This window comes from Hyla sarda, chromosome 2 (genome assembly GCF_029499605.1).
Source record: "Hyla sarda isolate aHylSar1 chromosome 2, aHylSar1.hap1, whole genome shotgun sequence".
Classification (NCBI taxonomy): Eukaryota; Metazoa; Chordata; class Amphibia; order Anura; family Hylidae; genus Hyla; species Hyla sarda.
Genome location: NC_079190.1, coordinates 288,924,599 through 288,947,491, shown reverse-complemented (window position 1 = coordinate 288,947,491; position 22,893 = coordinate 288,924,599). Strand labels below are relative to the sequence as shown.

Sequence of the window (22,893 nt, the reverse complement as noted above, 5' to 3'; positions counted from 1 at the left end):
CTGGTCGAAAGACACAATGCTGTACTGTTTTTGGAAAATATTTATATGTCTATATGTCTAAATTTATTTGTGATTTAATAAAGTCTAGTTTTATACATTTAGGCCTAATTAATGATTCTGATAGTGTAAGTAGATTATTAATTATCATTTAAGGGCATTTATCATTATTTATATACGAGGGTACATATATTACCCCCTCGTTAGGTGGAATTCATGCTCTTTACTCCATAGGGAAGGCCTCTCATGGACCAGAAGCATGACATCTTCACTAGTAAACTCCGTAGGGTCAATTATGTGAATATGTTTTGTTTTCTTTTGTGCCTGTCAAAAAGAAAATCCACAGTTCAATAGTCAATTCCTAAACATTTATCATAGGATTAAATAACTGGAAAAAAAAGCAATTTTGTTAACCAAAAACACAAAGGGGCATTTTAATTTCTTTTCATGGTTCACATTGACTTACTTTCCCAGATTTAGATGATGTGGCTCCTCTTTTTTTGGCACTTTTAGAAGAAGGAGTTTGATCAACACTTGTTGCCGATGCCTATTAAGATAAAATTATTTTCCATGCTTACAAAATGAGTATTGACAACTGATCTCAAAAGTTTAAAGTTGCATCCTCCCCTGTGCCCATGCTTGTTCTCTGGTCGCTGTCAGCTGCCCTTTCAAGTGGCTCAGTGACTGGAACTGTGCTCAGCATATCTGCATTGTCAGCTAGGACCCTTTGCATCCGCTGCAGGCATGAGCATAGTTCCATTGAATTACTCGCAGGATGTAGCTGACCTTGACATGTGAACCTTTATGCTTTGGGAGCTTTGGCTGTAAGTCAATGTTTAGGATAGTTTTTGAGACAATGACAAGCATGGATTTTTTTTTTTGCTGGGAAATTAATTTTAAAATCTTGTCTCAATTTTACACTCTTCACGGATGGTAATTGTTTATGGATTTAGCTATATCTGCTTTACCTATGAAAAAAAAAGGAGGGTATGGGATAGATAGGAATATGGATTATCTTTCACATTACCTGAGTGCTTTTAGCCACAACAGTCATATCCTCAGTAGCACTTTCTTGCACAATAGGCTGTTGAAGTAAAAACAAAATGTTGAAACCTAAAGGTAAAAAATCACATTAAAAAGATTGCATAGACTACACCCTTGAAACTTACAGATGCAGGCACACTGGAGGGTACGTAATCTGGGCCTGGAGTCTACAAAAAAATAAATAAATAAGCGGACAGCGGTCGCGCCCCCTTCCAATAGACTTTCGTTGAGGGGGCGGGTGAGACGTCACAGTAGTTTCTCGCTGGCAGTTTGAGCTGCAGCAGAAAATTTGCCGCAGCTCAAACTTGCAGCCGGATACTTACTGTAAACCTCCGCCTATGTGAGTGTACCCTGTACGTTCACATTGGGGGGGGGGGGTAACATCCAGCTGTTGCAAAATTACAACTCCCAGCATGCACGGTCTATCAGTGCATGCTGGGAGTTGTAGTTTTGCAACAGCTGGAGGCTCCGTTTGGGAAACAGTGGCGTACCAGACGTTTTTCATTTTTATTGGGGAGGGGGGCTGTGTAGGGGTATGTATATATGTAGTGTTTTTTACTTTTAATTTTATTGTGTGTTAGTGTAGTGTAGTGTTTTTAGGGTACAGTCACACGGGCGGGGGTTCACAGTAGTTTCTCGCTGGCAGTTTGAGCTGTGGCAGAAAATTTGCCGCAGCTCAAACTTGCAGCTGGATACTTACTGTAAACCTCCGCCCATGTGAGTGTACCCTGTACATTCACATTGGGGGGGAGAAACATCCAGCTGTTGCAAAACTACAACTCCCAGCATGTACGGTCTATCAGTGCATGCTGGGAGTTGTAGTTTTGCAACAGCTGAAGGCACACTGGTTGTGAAACACCGAGTTTGGTAACAAACTCAGTGTTTTGCAACCAGTGTGCCTTCAGCTGTTGCAAAAGCTACAACCCCCAGCATGTATGGACAGCGGAAGGGCATGCTGGGTCTTGTAGTTATGCAACAGCTGGAGGCATACTACTTTGGCTGGGGATGCTGGGGATTGTAGTTATGCAACAGCTGGAGACACACTGGTTTGCTACTTAACTCAGTGTGCCTTCAGCTGTTGAAAAACTACAACTCTCAGCAGTCACCGACAGCCAAAGGGCATGCTGGGAGTTGTAGTTATGCAACCAGCAGATGCACCACTACGACTCCCAGCATGCACTTTAGCTGATTGTGCAAGCTGGGAGTTGTAGTTATACAACAGCTGAAGGTACACTTTTCCATAGAAAAAATGTGCCTCCAGCTGTTGCAAAACCATAAGTCCCAGCATGCCCATAAGGGAATGCTGGTAGTTGTGGTGGTCTGCCTCCTGCTGTTGCATAACTACAGCTCCCAGCATGCCCTTTTTGCATGCTGGGAGCTGTTGCTAAGCAACAGGAGGAGGCTGTCACTCACCTGCCGCTGCTGCTTCGGGACACAGGTCAGTCCCTCGCCGCCGCCGTTGCTCCTGGGGCCCCGATCCCAACATTGACGCCGGGGATTGGGGTCCCCAGCTCCCGAGGTCTTCTTCCCGCACCCGCTCACGTCCTCCGAAAGAGGGGCAGAGCGGGTTGCAGGAGTGACACCCGCAGCAGGCGCCCTGATTGGTCGGCCGGTAAACCGGTGCCACCTCACCCCTGCTGGCTATGGCTGTTCGGGGCCGTCTCTGATGGCCCCGATTAGCCAGTAATTCCGGGTCACCGGGTCACTGGAGACCCGATTGACCCAGAATCGCCGCAGATCGCTGGACTGAATTGTCCAGCGATCTGCGGCCATCGCCGACATGGGGGGGCATAATGACCCCCCTGGGCGATATGCCGCGATGCCTGCTGAACGATTTCAGCAGGCATCGGGCACCGGCTCCCCTCCGGCTAGCGGCGGGGGGCCGGGAATGGACAGGACGTACTCCTACGTCCTCGGTCCTTAAGGACTCGGAAACGGGGGCGTAGGAGTACGTCCATTGTCCTTAAGGGGTTAAATAGGTTTTTCCACACAAAAAAGGATTAGGGATCATAAAAACATAACAATCTGCTCGCATTCTTTAACCCCTTAAGGACTCAGCCCATTTTGGCCTTAAGGACTCAGACAATTTAATTTTTACGTTTTCATTTTTTCCTCCTCGCCTTCTAAAAATCATAACTCTTTTATATTTTCATCCACAGACTAGTATGAGGGCTTATTTTTTGCGTGACCAGTTGTCCTTTGTAATGACATCACTCATTATATCATAAAATGTATGGCGCAACAAAAAAACACTATTTTTGTGGGGAAATTAAAATGAAAAACGCAATTTTGCTAATTTTGGAAGGTTTTGTTTTCACGCCGTACAATTTATGGTAAAAATGACGTGTGTTCTTTATTCTTAGGGTCAATACGATTAAAATGATACCCATTTTTATATACTTTTATATTATTGTTGCGCTTAAAAAAAAATCACAAACTTTTTAACCAAATTAGTACGTTTATAATCCCTTTATTTTGATGACCTCTAACTTTTTTATTTTTCCGTATAAGTGGCGGTATGGGGGCTCATTTTTTGCGCCATGATCTGTACTTTTTTTTGATACCACATTTGCATATAAAAAACTTTTCATACACTTTTTATAATTTTTTTTTAAATAAAATGTATTAAAAAAGTAGGAATTTTGGACTTTTTTTATTTTTTTTCGTTCACGCCGTTCACCGTACGGGATCATTAACATTTTATTTTAATAGTTCGGACATTTATGCACGCGGCGATACCAAATATGTCTATAAAAAATGTTTTTTACGCTTTTTGGGGGTAAAATAGGAAAAAACGGACGTTTTACTTTTTTATTGGGGGAGGGGATTTTTCACTTTTTTTTTACTTTTACTTTTACATTTTTTTAAATTTTTTTTTTACACTTGAATAGTCCCCATAGCAATACCATGATTGCTAATACTGATCTGTTCTATGTATAGGACATAGAACAGATCAGTATTATCGGTCATCTCCTGCTCTGGTCTGCTCGATCACAGACCAGAGCAGGAGACGCCGGGAGCCGCACGGAGGAAGGAGAGGGGACCTCCGTGCGGCGTTATGAATGATCGGATCCCCGCAGCAGCGCTGCGGGCGATCCGATCGTTCATTTAAATCGCGAACTCCCGCAGATGCCGGGATCTGTATTGAGCAGCAGCCGGGATCAGCCGCGCATGACACGGGCATCGCTCCGATGCCCGCGGTTATGCTTAGGACGTAAATGTACGTCCTGGTGCGTTAAGTACCACCTCACCAGGACGTACATTTACGTCCTGCGTCCTTAAGGGGTTAAAAAACTAAAAATTCACTTTACAAAAACATTAAGCAAATAACTTCCTTATCTTGTGTACGAAGGAGAAAAAACAATATATACTATTAAATTGCATTTACAGGGCGAACTCCAGGTCCATGCATGCTTAAAATATGCTTTTTATCTACTTTTTCAAGTCATTTTCAATATAAATTTTGCTAAAACCAAACAAATACATAGTAGGATGAAGTATACTCCAACATACATACACAATATGGCTGAAAAAGTACTTACTGTACACACAAAATGGCCTCCAGGGTGATCCAATATGTCTTCTGGCAGAGCAAGATGTCTCCTGTTGAAGGTCATGTGGAGAATGATGAGATTTTTCAAGAAGATGGTGGGTGTGAACTTCTGGGCCAGCCCAGAAAGAACATTCTAGAAGGTGGGTGGTGTTTTCGGCTTGCATTGCGCATGTGCAATAATAAAAACGGAGGGATTAAAACGGATGCAACCGTACACTCATACGGTGTGTCCGGTTCTCATTGACTTCCATGTTAATAAAAACGAATACGGTTAGGATACGGTTGGTCAACCAGACCTAAAAATGCTGTATACTCCGGTTGCGAACACGGCTGAAAAACTGGGCCAAACCGTGAAAGTCGCCAAATGGACATAACCGTATGATGCGTTTGCAATACGGTTTGCAATGTTAAGTCAATACATCCGGTTTTCAATACGTTTTAGTACGGTTTTTGAAGGACAATCGAATACGGGAACGTTGTGTGCATGCACCCTAACACTGAAAGTCACGTTTATCTTATCAACCAATACATTTACATGAACATGGATAAAAGAATAAATGTTATAATGGAGTGTGTCCATAATAAATCCTGGTTTAATTCTACTACTGAGATATTCTTGCAAATATATTACTGAAGCTGGGGATATATAATCTTGCAAGTACTCGTCTCCCATCTCCATCATCACACAATCTGCCTGGATACACTCACCCTTCAATGGTCTTCAGCCTATGGCACTCCAGTTGCAAAACTAGAATTCCTAGCATACACGTGCAGGACGTTGTACAAATCATGTCCCTGGAGAACTTGTCTTTGTAGTATTAATGCAAAGATTTGCTATCGGGCCCCACTTCGATTAGTTATGCCCCTGATGTCAAAGATGCCTGGGCAGCAAAATCTGCAGAAACGAAATGTAGCTGGAAGAATGATTATGGTATGGACCAGATAGCGAAGAAAATGAACAACTTTAGAGAAGACGTCACCTGTGAGTCACTGATATCATTGTGTATTATGGCTGACTGTGTCCATAGGTGCTTCGTTCACTTGTAAGGTCTGTAGTGATGATGGGTCAAACAACAACTACCTGCATACCCCTACCATTGCTTATGTCATAGTGGAAGCTGTAGTTTCACATGGTAAAAACTTCTAAAGTGCATTATCCTTACTTGGCAGTTGGTAGCTATTATTATTATTATCATCATCATTATAAGAGATTGCTTATCACTAGATAAATAGTTTTCTTTGGTACTCTCACATGTCAGATCTAGGGTACCAAGTGCATAGTCTATGGTGTTATATTGAAGTGTCTGGAATAATTTGAGGTCTTGTTTTGATTAAAATGATCCATGCTTCAGAAAAAAACAAAAAACTAACTTTAATGGATGTTGTGGATAATCCTTTCCATCTGTATTGTCCTAAATGCAAAGAATAGACACAGGGAATATTTTTAGATTTTTTTTTATATCTGGCAAACTTGCCACCATGCCCAATCGTGCTCCTACAAACCCTACCCACTGTAAACCACAACAAGTCATATACCCTGTACTGTCAAAATCCAACATTCCCTAAAAAAATTGTTTTTCAAATGTTGCTAAATATGCCATAATAGTTGCCATGACCTGAAGGCTGAATATCAATCCATATGTAATATGACTGAATGGACACTTGCTTACACAGTCCCGACAATATGCACCACCTATTGCACAATAGCACAAGAGCCTAAAATGTATAGGGGTGTATGTACACAACACACCATGTATCCCTATGATACTGTTTTAACATAGGTGAAAAGGTAACATACTGGCCATTGTAACTAAAGCAAACACACTAACCCACAGAAATTGTTACAAGGGACCACAAATAAACATTACAGTACATAAAATAGTAAGAAAGCAGCAGCCAGTGAAGGACTCTCTTGTGGTTGTACTAGGCAGTATAACAATACAATAAGACCTAAATAGCAATTTTGTACATAGGATGCAGTAAATAGAAACCATACTAGTGATGGTTATATGGAAGATGGAATTGCACAAAAAGTGCAGAGAACAAACTCACATACTAAAAAGTGCAAGTGCAAACAACTAACTATACAGCCATAAAGTGCATAAGCATACTAACTTAATGACGTTCTGCCAGGGTCAGGTCTGCGTCATAGCTGGGAGATGCCCACTGCTACGAGCAGCAGGCTTCTGCCGTTAATGACAGATCACGGCATTTAAATATTAAATACCGCTATTCACTGGTGTCTTGTGGTCACATCACCTCCCGTGATGTCATCGCAGGGAGATGATGTGTTGCTAGGAAAGCCCAAAGACTTACTTCTGCTCGGTGCCTCGTAACCCCTTACTAACTCAGGGTTTTTCCGTTTTCGCACTTTCGTTTTTTCCTCCTCACCTTTTAAAAATCATAACCCTTTCAATTTTCATCTACAGACTCATATGATGGCTTTTTGTTTTTTGCACCACCAATTCTACTTTGTAATGACATTAGTCATTTTACCCCAAAATCTACAGCAAAACCAAAAAAACGAATTATTGTGCAAAAAAATTGAAAAAAAAAAAGAAGACATTTTGTAACTTTTGGAGGGCTTCCGTTTCTACGCAGTACATTTTTCGTGACTTATATAGGTTTGATTTAATTTATACGTTTAAAAATGGGCTTTTCTGACCCCCTATAACTTTTTTATTTTTCCACATACTGGGCGGTATGAGGGCTAATCTTTTGCGTCGTGATCTGAAGTTTTTATCAGTACCATTTTTGTTTTGATCGCTTTTTATTGATTTCTTTATGGTATAAAAAGTGATTAAAAAAAAAGCTATTTTTGATTTAAAAATTTTTTTTTACGTGTACGGCATTGAACATGCAGTTTAATTAACAATATATTTTTATAGTTCGGACATTTATGAATGTGGCGATACCACATATGTTTATATTTATTTTTATTTACACAGTTGTTTTTTTTAAATGGGAAAAGGGGTTTATTCAAACTTTTATTAGGGAAGGAGTTAAATCATCTTTATTATCAGCCCGACTGAGCTGCCGGGAACGCTTTTACATTTTAACTTTAGACGCGACAATCAACTTTGATCGCTGCATCTAAAGGGTTAATACCGGACATTACCGCGATCTGTGATTTCCGGTATTAGCCACGGGTCCTGGCTACTGTCAGCCACCGGGACTGACCCAATATGACGTGGGGTTACCACGTGACCCCGTGTTATATCGTAGAAGCCAGCGCAGGACGTAAATATACAGTCATGGCCGTAAATGCTGGTGCCCCTGAAATTTTTCATGAAAATAAAGTATTTCTCACAGAAAAGGATTGAAGTAACACATGTTTTGCTATACACATGTTTATTCCCTTTGTGTGTATTGGAACTAAACCAAAAAAGAGAGGAAAAAAAGCAAACTGGACATAATGTCACACCAAACTCCAAAAATGGGCTGGACAAAATTATTGTCACCCTTTTAAAATTGTGGAAAAATAAGATTGTTTCAAGCATGTGATGCTCCTTTAAACTCACCTGGGGCAAGTAACAGGTGTGGGCAATATAAACATCACACCTGAAAGCAGATAAAAAGGAGAGAAGTTCTCTTAGTCTTTGCATTGTGTGTTTGCCAAACTAAGCATGGACAACAGAAAGAGGAGAAGTGAACTGTCTGAGGACTTGAGAACCAAAATTGTGTAAAAATATCAACAATCTCAAGGTTAAAGTCCATCTCCATCTAGATTTGCTTTTGTCCAGAGTGCGCAACATTGTCAAGAAGTTTGCAACCCATGGCACTGTAGCTAATCTCCCTGGGCGTGGACAGAAGAGACAAATTGATGAAAGGTGTCAATGCAGGATAGTACGGATGATAGATAAGCAGCCCCAAACAAGTTCCAAAGATATTTAAGGTGTCCTGCAGGCTCAGGGAGCATCAGTGCCAGCGCAAAATATCTGTTGACATTTAAATGAAATGAAACACTATGGCAGGAGACCCAGGAGGACCCCACTGTGGATACAGAGATATAAAAAAGCAAGACTACATTTTGCCAAAATAAACTTGAGTAAGACAAAATCCTTCTGAGAAAACGTATTGTGGACAGATGAGACCAAGATAGAGCTTTTTGGTAAAGCACATCATTCTACTGCAAAAACAAAGATGTAGCCAGCACCTATACCCAATACACGGGTACACGCTGCTGTGGCAAGTACAAAACATGTAAAAAAAGAAAATGGCAGCAGCACACTTGGTCAACAAAATGGAGGCTCTTAGCGCACTTTTTGATCAAAACGTGTCCCCCCCATCCACCACGCGGAGGTGGACTCATATAGGATGGGACCCTAACAAGGTTATCTTTGTTCTTAACTTTTTCCTTTCTTCTCCATCTGGCCTTGGGCATCTTGAAGAATTCATCCAGTCATGACTTCTCCCTGCCAAATCTGTCAAACAAACATGTTAGGCTATCAAAGAAAAGGCAAAGCTCCAGGCACTGCTGTGTAACGGTGATAGACATGCAACAGGTGAGGAGAATGAAGCAGAAATCCTCCCGGGGTGCTGCGTCCGGAACAAAACAAATTCAGAATCCACATACGAAGAAATATAGACTGCACTCACCAGGGTAACTCTTCAATTTCTTTGTTAAATTTCCACCATCGTATCAAATCGTGGGAATGGTGTCAGACAGGTAACATGGCGGAGATGCCGGGGACCCAGCGTGGGCCATGTTACCTGTCTGACACCGTTCCCACGATTTGATACGATGGTGGAAGTTTAATAAAGAAGTTGAAGCGTTACCCTGGTGAGTGCAGTCTATATTTCTTCGTATGTGGCAACATGTTAGGCTACTCACTTCTGTACAACACCACCTCTATACAAAATTCCCATGAGTATTGTCCCACACAGTAATAGTGCCCACTTTGTGTCTTCATGTAGTATTAGGCCCCTCTGAGCTTCCAAATAGCAACTTGCCCCCCCCCCCACTGTCCCCCTATATATAATAACTAAGCCCCACACACTGTACCACCACGTAGTATAAGGCCTATAATGCCCTCACATAGCCCTCACCCATTATACCCCCACATGTTATAAGGCCCATTATACTCTCATATAAGGCCAATTATGCCCCCATATAAGGACTGTTATGCCCCCATATAAGGCCCATTATTTCCCCTACATAAAACCCATTATGCCCCCACATAAGGCCCATTATGCCCACATTTAAGGCCTATTATGCCCCATATCAGGCCCATTATTTCCCCTACATAAAACCCATTATGCCCCCACATAAGGCTCATTATGCCCACATTTAAGGCCTATTATGCCCCCAATGTGCCCCTCATGAAAAGAAAAAAACATATACTAAAGCTGCCTGCGCTGGTGAGTAGAGACTATGCAGGGGGGACAGCACACTGGGAGACACATGAAGTCCCGGACTTCATGTTCCTCTCAGTGAGCCGTCCCCCTGCAGGGACCTCTTTCATAGCATCTGACACACCGTACACCCGATGCCACGTAGGGGCGCTTATGTACTGCAAACATAGCTCGTTTGCAGTTTAAAAACACCCGCTCAGCACCCCCTTCTTTCTTGGCTCCCCTGGCATGGTGGAGTTAGGGGAATCTGGCTGGTTGTGCCCTGGGTGGCAGTATGCCCCAGGTGGCCACCTAGTTTGCTTAGCCACAGAGCTGGCCCTGCCTAGGGGGGGCCAAAAAATGTGTTGAAGCACATCTGTCATGGATATTGTACCCCCAGACTAATAACATTATAGTATAGATGATGACACTATACTTTTGGCTGCTCTTTATCACACTTTATCAGCAGGAAAATAGTTTTATTGTGCGGTCAGCAATTGTGCGGTCAGCAACTGGATGGTAATGCCCTGCCTCTGCCACGCCTATCCCCTATAAATGAGCGCTGGGGCCACTGTGTGATTTACACACAGGTCCCCACCCCCAATGTCCATGATGTGCGGTCCGGCGTAACTCCATTGGGCCTTTACATATTATATGCACCTTTATGATATCGGCCGTACTCCTCTTCTTTCTTTTCCTGGTGCCGGAGATGCTCACACCCTTCCTCTAGCACTGCACAGGCGCTCCTAGCAGGGGTGGATCCAGAGTCGAGTCTCGGGAGGGGCACTATTAGAGTATTTTGTGTTGGCGGACAGAAAATAAGATGTTGCTTACAGAACTTACAATATTATTAAATGTATCATACAGTCCTAACCTTGTTTAAGACTCTTAGGCCATGCTCACATGTCAGAATAATAATCAAATATACCAATTGCCACAGAATGGGAAAGTGCTAAAGAAGTTTTTACCATTTAAAACGACAGCTCCCAGTATGACCTAAGCAGTGGTGAGGGGATGCTGGGAGTTGTTGTTTCACCCATCATTACTACAGAACTTCTTCAGTGACTCCAGCTCTGATGGGACACACACAGGAGGATACAGAATGATATCAGTGACTACAGGTGACGTCTTCTCTATAGTTTTTCCTTATCTAATTCAGATGTACATACCACTGGGACTTGTTCCAGCTAAATCTTCTCTCTGCAGAACTTGACGCCCAGATGGCTCCTCACTATGTCTGCGGATTCTAATCCTCTATATAAAAACAATAATTATTATAAACCTGCCAGACACTATATTCTTCGAATATAATACTGGCACATACCTTCTGAATATAATTCTGACACACTGTACCCCCTGAATAAACAACACACTGTACCCTCTGAATATAATACCGCCACACACCGTACCCTCTGAATATAATACTACCACACACTGCGCCCTCTAAATATAATACTACCACACACTGTGCCCTCTGAATATAACACTACCACACACTGTGCCCTCTAAATTTAATACTAGCAAACACTGCACTCTCTGAATATAATACTACCACACACTGCACTCTCTGAATATAATACTACCACACACTGTGCCCTCTGAATATAATACTACCACACTGTGCCCTCTGAATTTAATACTACCAAACACTACACTCTCTGAATATAATACTGCCACACACTGCACTCTCTGAATATAGTACTATCACACACTGTGCCCTCTAAATTTAATACTACCACACACTGCACTCTCTGAATATAACTTGCTGTGCAGTGCACCCTCTGAATAAAATACCCAAATGTATTGTGGCCCATAAATAAACGTACCACCCCAGAAATTCCTCATAATCTACAATATACTTCTGAAATGAAGAACACTCTGTGCCTTCACATATAGTAATAATGCCCCATCTTGTGCCCCTACATATAATAATTATGACCCGTCCTGTTCCCCCCCACATAATAATGCCCTGTGCCCCTAACATATATTGCCCCCTGTGCTGTGCCCTTCACATATAATTCCCCCGTTCTTTGCCCCTCACATATAATGCCCCCATCATGCGTCCCTCACATATAATGCCCCCTGTGCTGTGCCCCTCACATATAATGCCCCCCGTGCTGTGCCCCTCACATATAATGCCCCCCGTGCTGTGACCCTCACATATAATGTCCCCCGTGCTGTTCCCCTCACATATAATGCCCCCTGTGCTGTGCCCCTCACATATAATGCCCCCCGTGCTGTGACCCTCACATATAATGTCCCCCGTGCTGTTCCCCTCACATATAATGCCCCCTGTGCTGTGCCCCTCACATATAATGCCCCCCGTGCTGTTCCCCTCACATATAATGGTCCTGTCATATGCCCCACACATATAATGCCCCCTGTGCTGTGCCCTTCACATATAATGCCCCCGTTCTTTGCCCCTCACATATAATGCCCCCATCATGCGCCCCTCATATATAATGCCCCCATCATGCGCTCCTCACATATCATGCCCCGTGCTGTGCCCTTCACATATAATTCCCCCGTTCTTTGCCCCTCACATATAATGCCTCCATCATGCGCCCCTCACATATAATGCCCCCTGTCCTGTCCCCTCAGGGGGCATTATATGTGAGGGGCACAGCACAGGGGGCATTATATGTTTGGGGCACATGACAGGAGCATTATATGTGAGGGGCGCATGATGGCGCATTATAAATGAGGGGCGCATGATGGGGGCATTATATGTGAGGGGCACAGCATAGGGGACATTATATGTGTGGGGCACAGCACAGGGGGCATTATATGTGATGGGCACAGAACAAGGGGCATTATATGTGTGGGGCACAGCACGGGCATTATATGTGTGGGGCACAGCACAGGGGGGATTATATGTGTGGGGCACAGCACAGGGGGAATTATATGTGTGGGGCACAGCACAGGGGGCATTATATCATATAATGCCCCCTGTGCTGTGCCCCATACATATAATGCCCCCTGTGCTGTGCCCCTCACATATAATGCCCCCTGTGCTGTGCCCCACACATATAATACCCCCTGTGCTGTGCCCCACACATATAATACCCCCTGTGCTGTGCCCCCCACATATATAGTGCCCCCAGTGCTTCGCCCTGCAGCCCGTAACATTAAAAATTCCCCTTTCTCTCCCCCCCCTAAGTTTTTAAATCCCCCTCTTCCTCCTCCTGTACGATATAGTGCCCTTAACAGTGGCACATATTCTGTCCCCAAAATCCCCTGAGCATACTCTTAGTACTTACAGTATGCTGGCCGCGGGGACTGGATTTCCGGGCGCCGGCGCGATGATGTGACGTCACCGCGCCGGCCTGCAGTGGATCGCGTCCCCGCAGCTCACACGCTGTGTACTCACAGCGTGTGACAGCCAAGGTTGGTGAATGGTGGAGCGGGAGCTTACAGCTTCGGCTCCACCATTCTAGGGGGCGGGGGGCAGCAATCTCGGGTGGGCAATTGCCCCGTTGCCCCCCCTGGATCCGCCACTGGCTCTGAGCTGGTGGCAGACAACGGGAGTGAGCGCTTTCTCTCTGTCTGTAGTGAAAGCAGAAGCAGCACGTCTCCGACACCAGAAGAGGAGTACGGGCACTGTATAACATAAAGGTGCACATAATATGTAAAGGCTCAGTGGAGTCACGCCGGACCGCACATCATGGACATCTGGGGTGGGGACCTGTGTATCAATCACACAGTGATCCCAGCGCTCACTTACAGGGGATAGGCGTGGCGGAGGTGGGGCATTACGATCCCCAGCCACGCCTATCCGACTGTTGCTGACCGCATGATAAAACTATTTTCCTGCTGATAAAGAGCAGCCAAAAGTACAGCTGCATTACAAGTGATATCATCTATACTATCATGTTGTTAGTCTGGGGAGTATAATATCCATGACAGAATATATATAATATCCATGCATAAAAAATAAATAAATAAAAAAAAAAAAAAGGAAAAAAAAAAGTTTTTCTAAATCTACCCCCTCAATAAAAGTTGAAATCACTCCCCTTTCCCCATTTTTCAAATTAAACACTGTAAAAAAAAACAAAAACAAAAAAACATAAATTAAACATATTTAGTATCATTGCATGCATAATTGTCCGTACTATTAAATTATGATTATTGATTCTGCACGGTGAACAGCATGAACCGAACGCCAAAATTGCTGATTTTTGGTTACATGTGATCAAAAAGTCACATATACACATAACTACCATTAAAAACTAGAGCTGATGGCGCAAAAAAGAAACCAGCTCCGTAGGTTGAGAAATAAAAAGTTATAGAGGTCAGAACATTGAACAAACTTTTTTTTTCTTATTCAAGTTTTTGTTAGTTTTTTTTATCTTTTCTTTTTTTTACTATAAAACAAAAAAATATCCAAGTTTAGTAACATTGGAATCTTACTGACCCATAGAAGGAAGTTAGCATGTCAGATATACACTATTGTGAACTGAAAAAATTATTGACCCATACAATTGTGCAATTCCATTATTTTTTTCAATTTTGCCTTACATATATTTTTTCCTGGCTCTGTAATACATTATATAATAAAATAAAGTGAGCCAATAAAAAGTACAACTCATTGAAAAAAAAAGTTATTGGTCTTGGAATGTGAGAAGGAAAATAAAACATAAGCCCTCGCCAAAAAAAAATTGCTAGGTCATGAAGGGGTTAAAGTAGGGGCCTGGCTTGGAACTTACTTGGGCAAATCCGGCAGAAGAAGCACAGTTGACGCCAAGTACCAGCAGGAACACCACATCTCCCCCAGGATTACCACATCTGAAGCAGATGTGGTAATGCTTGCTGCATTTTTCCCAAATGTTGCTTTGGCTAATCCCGCTGTGCACTCCAGCCCCCACCTTTCAAAGCGGTCTTGTTTTGGCATTGACTGCCCGCTCAGCAAATCATTGGATGCAGGTGATTGGCCAAGCGGGCCATCACTGTCGAGACAAGTGTGCCTCGGAAGGTGGGGGCTGGAGCATTCAGCTGGCAAAGTCAGGGCCCCATTCAGCAAATCTCAAGGGGGGGGGGGGGCCCAGAGGTCAGGTTCCATGATCAGACACTTACCCCCATTAATTTACTTTTTTAATTTAAGTTTTGCATCAGTATATTTTATTTGATTAATAAACATTTTTTTGTATTATGGATAATTTTAGGCAAAATGTTGGCCAATTTTTGTGTTATTTAAGAAACTTTGAATTATTCCAAGGTTCATAGTACTTAAGGGTTACTGGTATTAGAAAAACTTATGACATGTTGCCCACGCATGTCAAAATTTTTGATCGAACTGAGTCTCACTCCTGAGACCCACTGTGACTGCAAGTTATAATACAGGAAAGCAGGAGTAGGAGTAAGTCCCAGTGCGATTAAAACTGTGTGGGCAACATGGTTTTTATAATGACAGAAAGGTTGGGTCCACACCACGTTTTTTTAATACAGTTCCCATATCAGGTTTTTGATGAAAGACGGATTCCTCAAAACCAGACTAAACTGTATCAAAAAATGTGCACAAATTTTTACCCGTATACAGTTAAAAACCGTATACGGTTTTAAAAAATGTTGTCCGGTTGCATCCGCTTTTAAGGAAAAAAAAGAATACTTTTTTAACTTTCGGTATCAAAAACCGCATGGTGCAAATTTGATGGAACCGTACACACATACGGTTCTGTACGGTTCCCATTGACTCCCATGTTAAAAAAATATATATATAGTTTCCATACTTTTTTTTTACCTGGACCGAAAGGGATGCAACTGGATGTATCGTTTGGCATATGGTTTTCAATGGAGAGTCAGTCATATGGTTTTCGATACGGTTCCATATGGTTTTCACATTGAAAAAGTATACAGGAACTGTATTGCAAAAACGTTGTGTGAACCCAGCCTAACCTTTTAAGCCCATGTTCAAACAGCACATTTTCCCTGGGGGTCTGATTTGTTGTTATCTGATACTGAAGAAAGTTATGATAGTAGACAGTCAGATTCTGATTTGGTCTTGTCTTTCTCACCCAAGCACAAATCTAAAATATCTTCTAAAAGCAATTCAGGGTACCATGATAATTGAGGATTCCTAAGAGTTTGGATAATTTCAGAATACCATATTAGAGTAGAAGGCATGTTTTCCCTAGCCTCCAAAATGTGCATACAGCCTTTATGGTAGTTTACTCATTAGCATTCGAAGAAAAAGAAGAATATCTACAGAACAAAAGCACGCATCAAGGATCGGTAAGTATAATTTTCTTCAGTATCACCCGCACTACAAGCCTATATAGTTATACAATGATACAGCGTTACATCTCCAGCTCTCCCATACAGATGCACGGATGGGCGTGTCAGCCATCCCTTTTTGCTGTGGTTGAAACAGCTTCTTTCACAGGGAGAGATGGGGCGCCGGGCAGGAGATCGGACACTTATTCCCTGTCTGGTGTACCCCTTTAAAGAATTGTTCCCTTGCATAAAAACAAACCTATCATACATACATATAAATAAAACAGTGTAACACAGAAAATAACATTTGTCAGAAGGGTTGGACTGCCCAACCAGAGTACCACGCAGGGCCGGACTGGGTGTGAAAACCAGCCCTGGAAAAAAATTACATACCAGCCCCATAGTGTTGCGTCATTTTACCAGCACGTCGTTATTTTCTTGTTCATAAAAGGTAAAATCATGCATTTTAAAGCATATGAGTTTCCCCACATTAGGTGCAATATAGTTCCCCCACATTAGGTGCAGTATAGTTCCCCCACATTAGGTGCAGTATAGTTCCCCCCACATTAGGTGCAATATAGTTCCCCCACATTAGGTGCAATATAGTTCCCCCCACATTAGGTGCAGTACAGTTCCCCCACATTAGGTGCAGTATAGTTCACCCACATTAGGTGCAGTACCGTTCCCCCACGTTTGGTGCAGTATAGTTCCCCCACATTACGTGCAGTACAGTTCCCCCCACATTACGTGCAGTACAGTTCCCCCCACATTACGTGCAGTACCGTTCCCCCCACATTAGGTGCAGTACAGTTCCCCCCACATTAGTTGCAGTACAGTTCCCCTTACATTAGGTGTAGTACAGTTCCCCCACATTAGGTGCAGTATAGTTCCCCCACATTAGGTGCAGTATAGTTCCCCCACATTAGTACAACGAGTACAAGCAGGGGTCTGTACACTGTGGACAAGCGAGACTCTGTACACCGAGGACAAGCGGGGCTCTGTACACCGAGGACAAGCGGGGCTCCGTACACTGAGGACAAGCAGGGCTCTGTACACAGTGGACAAGCGGGACTCTGTACACCGAGGACAAGCGGGGCTCTGTACACCGAGGACAAGCAGGGCTCTGTACACCGAGGACAAGCGGGGCTCTGTACACCGAGGACAAACGGGGCTCTGTACACTGAGGACAAGCAGGGCTCTGTACCTGAGGACAAGCAGGGCTCTGTACCTGAGGACAAGCAGGGCTCTGTACCTGAGGACAAGCAGGGCTCTGTACCTGAGGACAAGCAGGGCTCTGTACCTGAGGACAAGCAGGGCCCTGTACCTGAGGACAAGCAGAGCCCTGTACCTGAGGACAAGCAGGGCTCAGTACCTGAGGACAAGCGGGGCTCTGTATACTGAGGACAAGCGGGGCTCTGTATTCGGAGGACAAGCGGGGCTCTGTACACCGAGGACAAGCGGGGCTCTGTACACCGAGGACAAGCGGGGCTCTGTACACCGAGGACAAGCGGGGCTCTGTACACCGAGGACAAGCAGGGCTCTGTACCTGAGGACAAGCAGGGCTCTGTACCTGAGGACAAGCAGGGCTCTGTACCTGAGGACAAGCAGGGCTCTGTACCTGAGGACAAGCAGGGCTCTGTACCTGAGGACAAGCAGGGCTCTGTACCTGAGGACAAGCAGGGCTCTGTACCTGAGGACAAGCAGGGCCCTGTACCTGAGGACAAGCAGAGCCCTGTACCTGAGGACAAGCAGGGCTCAGTACCTGAGGACAAGCGGGGCTCTGTATACTGAGGACAAGCGGGGCTCTGTATACTGAGGACAAGCGGGGCTCTGTACACTGAGGACAAGCGGGGCTCTGTACACTGAGGACAAGCAGGGCTCTGTACACTGAGGACAAGCAGGGCTCTGTACACTGAGGGCAAGCAGGGCTATGTACACTGGGGACAATCGGGGCTCCGTACACTGAGGACAAACGGGGCTCCGTACACTGAAGACAAGCAGGGCTCTGTACACTGAGGACAAGCGGGGCTCTGTACCTGAGGACAAGCAGGGCTCTGTACCAGAGAGAGAGCAGCCAGGGTGGCGGGCGCACTGATTGGTGGCACAGTGAACTCCGACGTTGGGCTGCTGCGCTTAGACGTGAGGTCACGTCACCCCCACTGTGACGTGACCTCATGTCTAAGCTCAGCAACGCGCCACGCCGGAGTTCAAAACGCCTCTCCCAGGCAGCCGACCACCCAGGGCCGTAAGTAAGAAGCAGGGCCAGCCTGGGACAGTGCAGGGCCAGCCCTCTTTTTCTGTTAAGATATTTATCGTCGGTGCCAGGCGACCTGTACAGCCCGCTGGACCTATTTTCATGTAGGGGCCTGGAGCCCCTATGTCAGGGGTGGGAAATTATTTTTTCCATGGGGCCACATTAGAAACTAAAAAATTGTGAAGGGCCAGGTAGTTTTCCCCCAGATTAGGCAGCATAGTTGTCCCCCAGATTAGGCAGCATAGTTGTCCCCCAGATTAGGCAGCTCAACCGCCCCCATAGCCCCCCCCCCCCCCACACACACACTGACACAGACAACACATACAGAGACAGGCACTTATAAATACACATATAAACACACACAGACAACACACAGACACATATATACACAGACAACACACAGACACATATATACACAGACAACACACAGACACATATATACACAGACACATATATACACACAGACACATATACACACAGACAACACACAGACACGTATATACAAAGACAACACACAGACACATATATACACAGACAACACACAGACACATATATACACAAACACATATATACACACAGACACATATACACACAGACAACACACAGACACATATATACACAGACAACACACAGACACATATATACACAGACAACACACAGACACATATATACACAGGCAATACAGAAACACTCACCCGGCCGGAGTTTAGAGCTGAGGGGAGGGGGCGGAGGGAGACAGGATACACGGCCTCTCCTCTGCCTTCAGAGGTTCTAAGACTGCACGGCAGAGAGAAGGCGGGGAGGGGAGAGAGTGCACGCCCCCTCCCTCTTCCTGTCAGCACTTCCTGTCATCGCACGCATCAGTGCACAGGCCGGTCAGAGCCAATGAAAGGGTCGTATGTGGCCCGCGGGCCGTACAATGCCCAGGTCTGCTTAATCCGGCCCCAAAGCGGCCCACCGGGATAATTCCCGGTATCCCGGTAGGCCAGTCCGGGCCTGGTACCACGTGATTCCCCAGTAGACCCTGGTTCTTAAAAGTAATGAGCTTTAACCATTTGTCGCTAGGGGCACTAGGGTCTGTGTTTTATTGATCATATGACCCCTGTGCACAATTAAAACAACAAAAGATTATATGCAGTTAAAAGTGGATGTTACATGTCCTGTATAAATGGGAGAGGCTTTAGAATGCTTACCTATGATAGGGTCAAATAATTCCAGTCTGACATTGTGTATCATTGTGTATGAGAGAAAAATGCCCAGTAAAAAAAGATTGGGGGAGATTTATCAAAACCTGTCCAGAGGAAAAGTTGCTCATAGCAACCAATCAGATCGCTTCTTTCATTTTGCAGAGGCCTTGTTAGAAATGAAAGAAGCAATCTGATTGGTTGCTATGGGCAACTCAGCAACTTTTCCTCGGGACCGGTTTTGATAAATAATGCAATAGGAGGGACCTATGAGTGGAGGGTAAATCCAATATTATTAACATTTGACCGCTAAGCGGTCACTAAGACCCTAAATTTCCCACCCAATATAAAACTTAACGTTTAATGAGCCGAGATTAAAATAACCTCACACATATTGATCCATGGTGCATTGATTGGCATGACACTGCATGCTATAGAAGTGAATTGAAAAAATAGACTGTGGCTGCAGTCCACAGTCTATAGTGTGAGACAATTAAAAATCTAACACATTGCCCGCCCGCCCGACGTTTCGCCACAGGCTGTGGCTTTATCAAGGGCTAAGAGGCAAATGGCCATTTGCCTCTTAGCCCTTGATAAAGCCACAGCCTGTGGCGAAACGTCGGGCGGGCGGGCAATGTGTTAGATTTTTAATTGTCTCACACTATAGACTGTGGACTGCAGCCACAGTCTATTTTTTCAATTCACTTCTATAGCATGCAGTGTCATGCCAATCAATGCACCATGGATCAATATGTGTGAGGTTATTTTAATCTCGGCTCATTAAACGTTAAGTTTTATATTGGGTGGGAAATTTAGGGTCTTAGTGACCGCTTAGCGGTCAAATGTTAACGGTTTTGATAAATCTCCCCCATTATGTCCTGCTGCTTTTTAGTTCTACAAGATATGGGAAAGGGTGTAAAGGCTGGGACCCTGATTTTCTTTTCTAGTTTTTGGACTTTTAAATGACCTCTGCATGGTACCCAATATATATTTTAATAATTGACAGACTTTCAGCTGGCCTTACACATTACATTAATGTTATCCAAGCCTGTCAATTGGCTATACATCTATTGTGTATGTGGGTCTTCTGACAGCAGATGTTGGGGAAAAAGAATGATCCAGCAGTTGGTTTCAACATTCTTGATCCTTTTGTTCTCAGGAAAGATGAGCCTGCGCCAGAGATCTTTGGCAATGGCCGCTGCCACCTCCCAAGTCAGAATACATGCACACTCTGCCAACCTAAGCAGGTATGTGTAGAGGGGAGTTGGGAAAGAGAGCTGTCAGCTGAATAAGTGTTCAGTCATCAGCTAGCCAACGTTTATGACCATTTTTCCCTGACCTGTAAATTAATAACATCTGCCATAGCCACTGTGAATGACTCCTGTGAACTGGCAGAGCACAGAATAGGTATAGTCTTAAGAAACTGGGCAAAAGTAATTGAATTATTTGGGCTTGCTTCTTCTAACGCTGATAACTCTAGTAAATGTAAGTTCTGTGCTCTGCCAGGCCATGTACTGATAGTCAGGTTGTTGCATGTTTTAAATGGGTGTTTCTGTTTTGTCCAAACCTGTATTTCAACTGGTATTTGGTTTTTCCAGCAGTCCACCTGGCGGTGATATGGAGCTATAAAGAATATAGATGACAGTACAATTCCACTTTATAGTGATACTGCAACTCCCCAGGTCACTTTTATTAGCATAAATGCATAGCCAACATCAGACACTGCAGATATAGCACATGTAGTCAGAGGCCAAATTGCTGACTACAGACTACAGTCCTACCAGCACTGTACAGTTATCCGGGGGGTAAGCAGCAACAGCAATTCTAAAACTCTGTTAGGTTAGTGATTTTGTGCCCATAAAGTGTTTATAAGCAGGGATATTGCTAGGATCTAAAAAGATCAGGTTTATGGATACCAAGCCATACATCCCCCCCCCCCCAAAAAAAATCACCCCCTCATTAACCTATATATCGTTAATCACTGAATAATACAGTAATGCACCTATTATTAATAGCACTATACAAGGGACAAGTTATCCCTCCACATTATTATGACTATACAGAACCTAAAGTCACTATACAGTACCCATATGACACAAACCAGCACTACACTGTACTCTGCAGGGTATAATCCTGCTGTAGACCTTATAGAAGTGGTTACAGTACAGTTACATAATATGGTTAAAAAAAACAAACGCATGTACAATAATAAAAACAATGACACAACAAAAATAATATCTTCATATAGTGGAAACGAATTTCACAGCAATTTTGAGGGTACAATCAATTATCAGGCATTACAATATTACACACTAATCGCTAGAGCTTACAGTCTGAGAAGTGGGGTTGAAACCAAAGGCAGAAAGTGTTTTATGAATACAATGGTCCAGCCATGTTCTATATATAAAGTTGATTAAATACAGGTGGGTGAGCCAGTCACCTACCAGTCTCTGAATGTCAAAAATGCATAAAGCATAGGGACGCACTACTGAATGATAGTGGGGGGGAGTGGGACAAAGTCAAGGCTGGTGCAAGGATTTTTGCCACCCTAGGCGAAAGCTTATTTTGCCGACCCCTTGACCTCGCCCATTGTCTCCACCCTTTGATACACCTCTGGTGGCCCAGTACAGTAGTTCCACCCCTGTACCCTTGCTGCCCTGTCAGGCAGCCTCCATACAGTGTCCGCTGCCCCCCCCCCCCTGCACCTGTTGCATTGTCTATTCCAGTGATTCCCAACCGCGGTGCCGCGGCACATGTGTGTGCCGTTCGCCACTGGCCGTGGTGCCGCGGGATTTTGCTGTGATTTTTATTATTTTTTTCATTGATTTTTTTTTTTAAATATCCCGCCCCGGCCTGGGTGCTTATGACTGGCGGCGCAGGGGGGAAGGGAAGCCTGCGTGCGCACTGCGCACACAGCGTCCCCCTCCCACTCCTCACAGCGTCCCCTGCGTCCCCCTCCCCCTTCTACCTTGCGGTGCAGTGGGACGAAAATGGGTCCCTGGGGCAGAACGATCTTCACCTGCGCCGGACTCCTGTGCCTGCCGTAGACCTGCAAAGCTGCGCGGATCGGCTTGCTTAAGGTACTGTACCCTTTACACCCCTCTGTTACCCCTTCTCAACCCTGTCCAACCCCCCCCCCCATCACCCGGGTCCACCGTATACCCCCCCCTGTCACCCATGTCCACCCCCCCTGTCACCCATGTCCACCCCCCCTGTCACCCATGTCCACCCCCCCTGTCACCCATGTCCACCCCCCCTGTCACCCATGTCCACCCCCCCTGTCACCCATGTCAACACCCCCCCCGTCACACATGTCC

The 22,893-nt window shown here is 44.5% G+C and overlaps 1 protein-coding gene across 2 annotated transcripts in view; it reads right to left on the bottom strand.

Moving 5' to 3' along the window:
* The window catches only part of KDF1 (keratinocyte differentiation factor 1), an 86,120-nt gene extending 66,492 nt beyond the window's left edge, over positions 1–19,628 (bottom strand). The window contains exons 1-5 of one of the 2 annotated variants that reach the window (XM_056557400.1): positions 5,575–5,609; positions 5,303–5,489; positions 4,584–4,644; positions 1,025–1,081; positions 464–544 (exon numbers count right to left, since the gene is read on the bottom strand). In XM_056557400.1, the coding sequence (XP_056413375.1) occupies positions 464–544; positions 1,025–1,081; positions 4,584–4,644; positions 5,303–5,385 (282 nt within the window). In that variant the 5' untranslated portion in view covers positions 5,386–5,489; positions 5,575–5,609. Of the gene's footprint in view, positions 1–463; positions 545–1,024; positions 1,082–4,583; positions 4,645–5,302; positions 5,490–5,574; positions 5,610–19,585 lie in introns of those variants that run through there. The other variant, XM_056557401.1, reaches the window with a different exon arrangement.
* Positions 19,629–22,893: the final 3,265 nt, after the last annotated feature.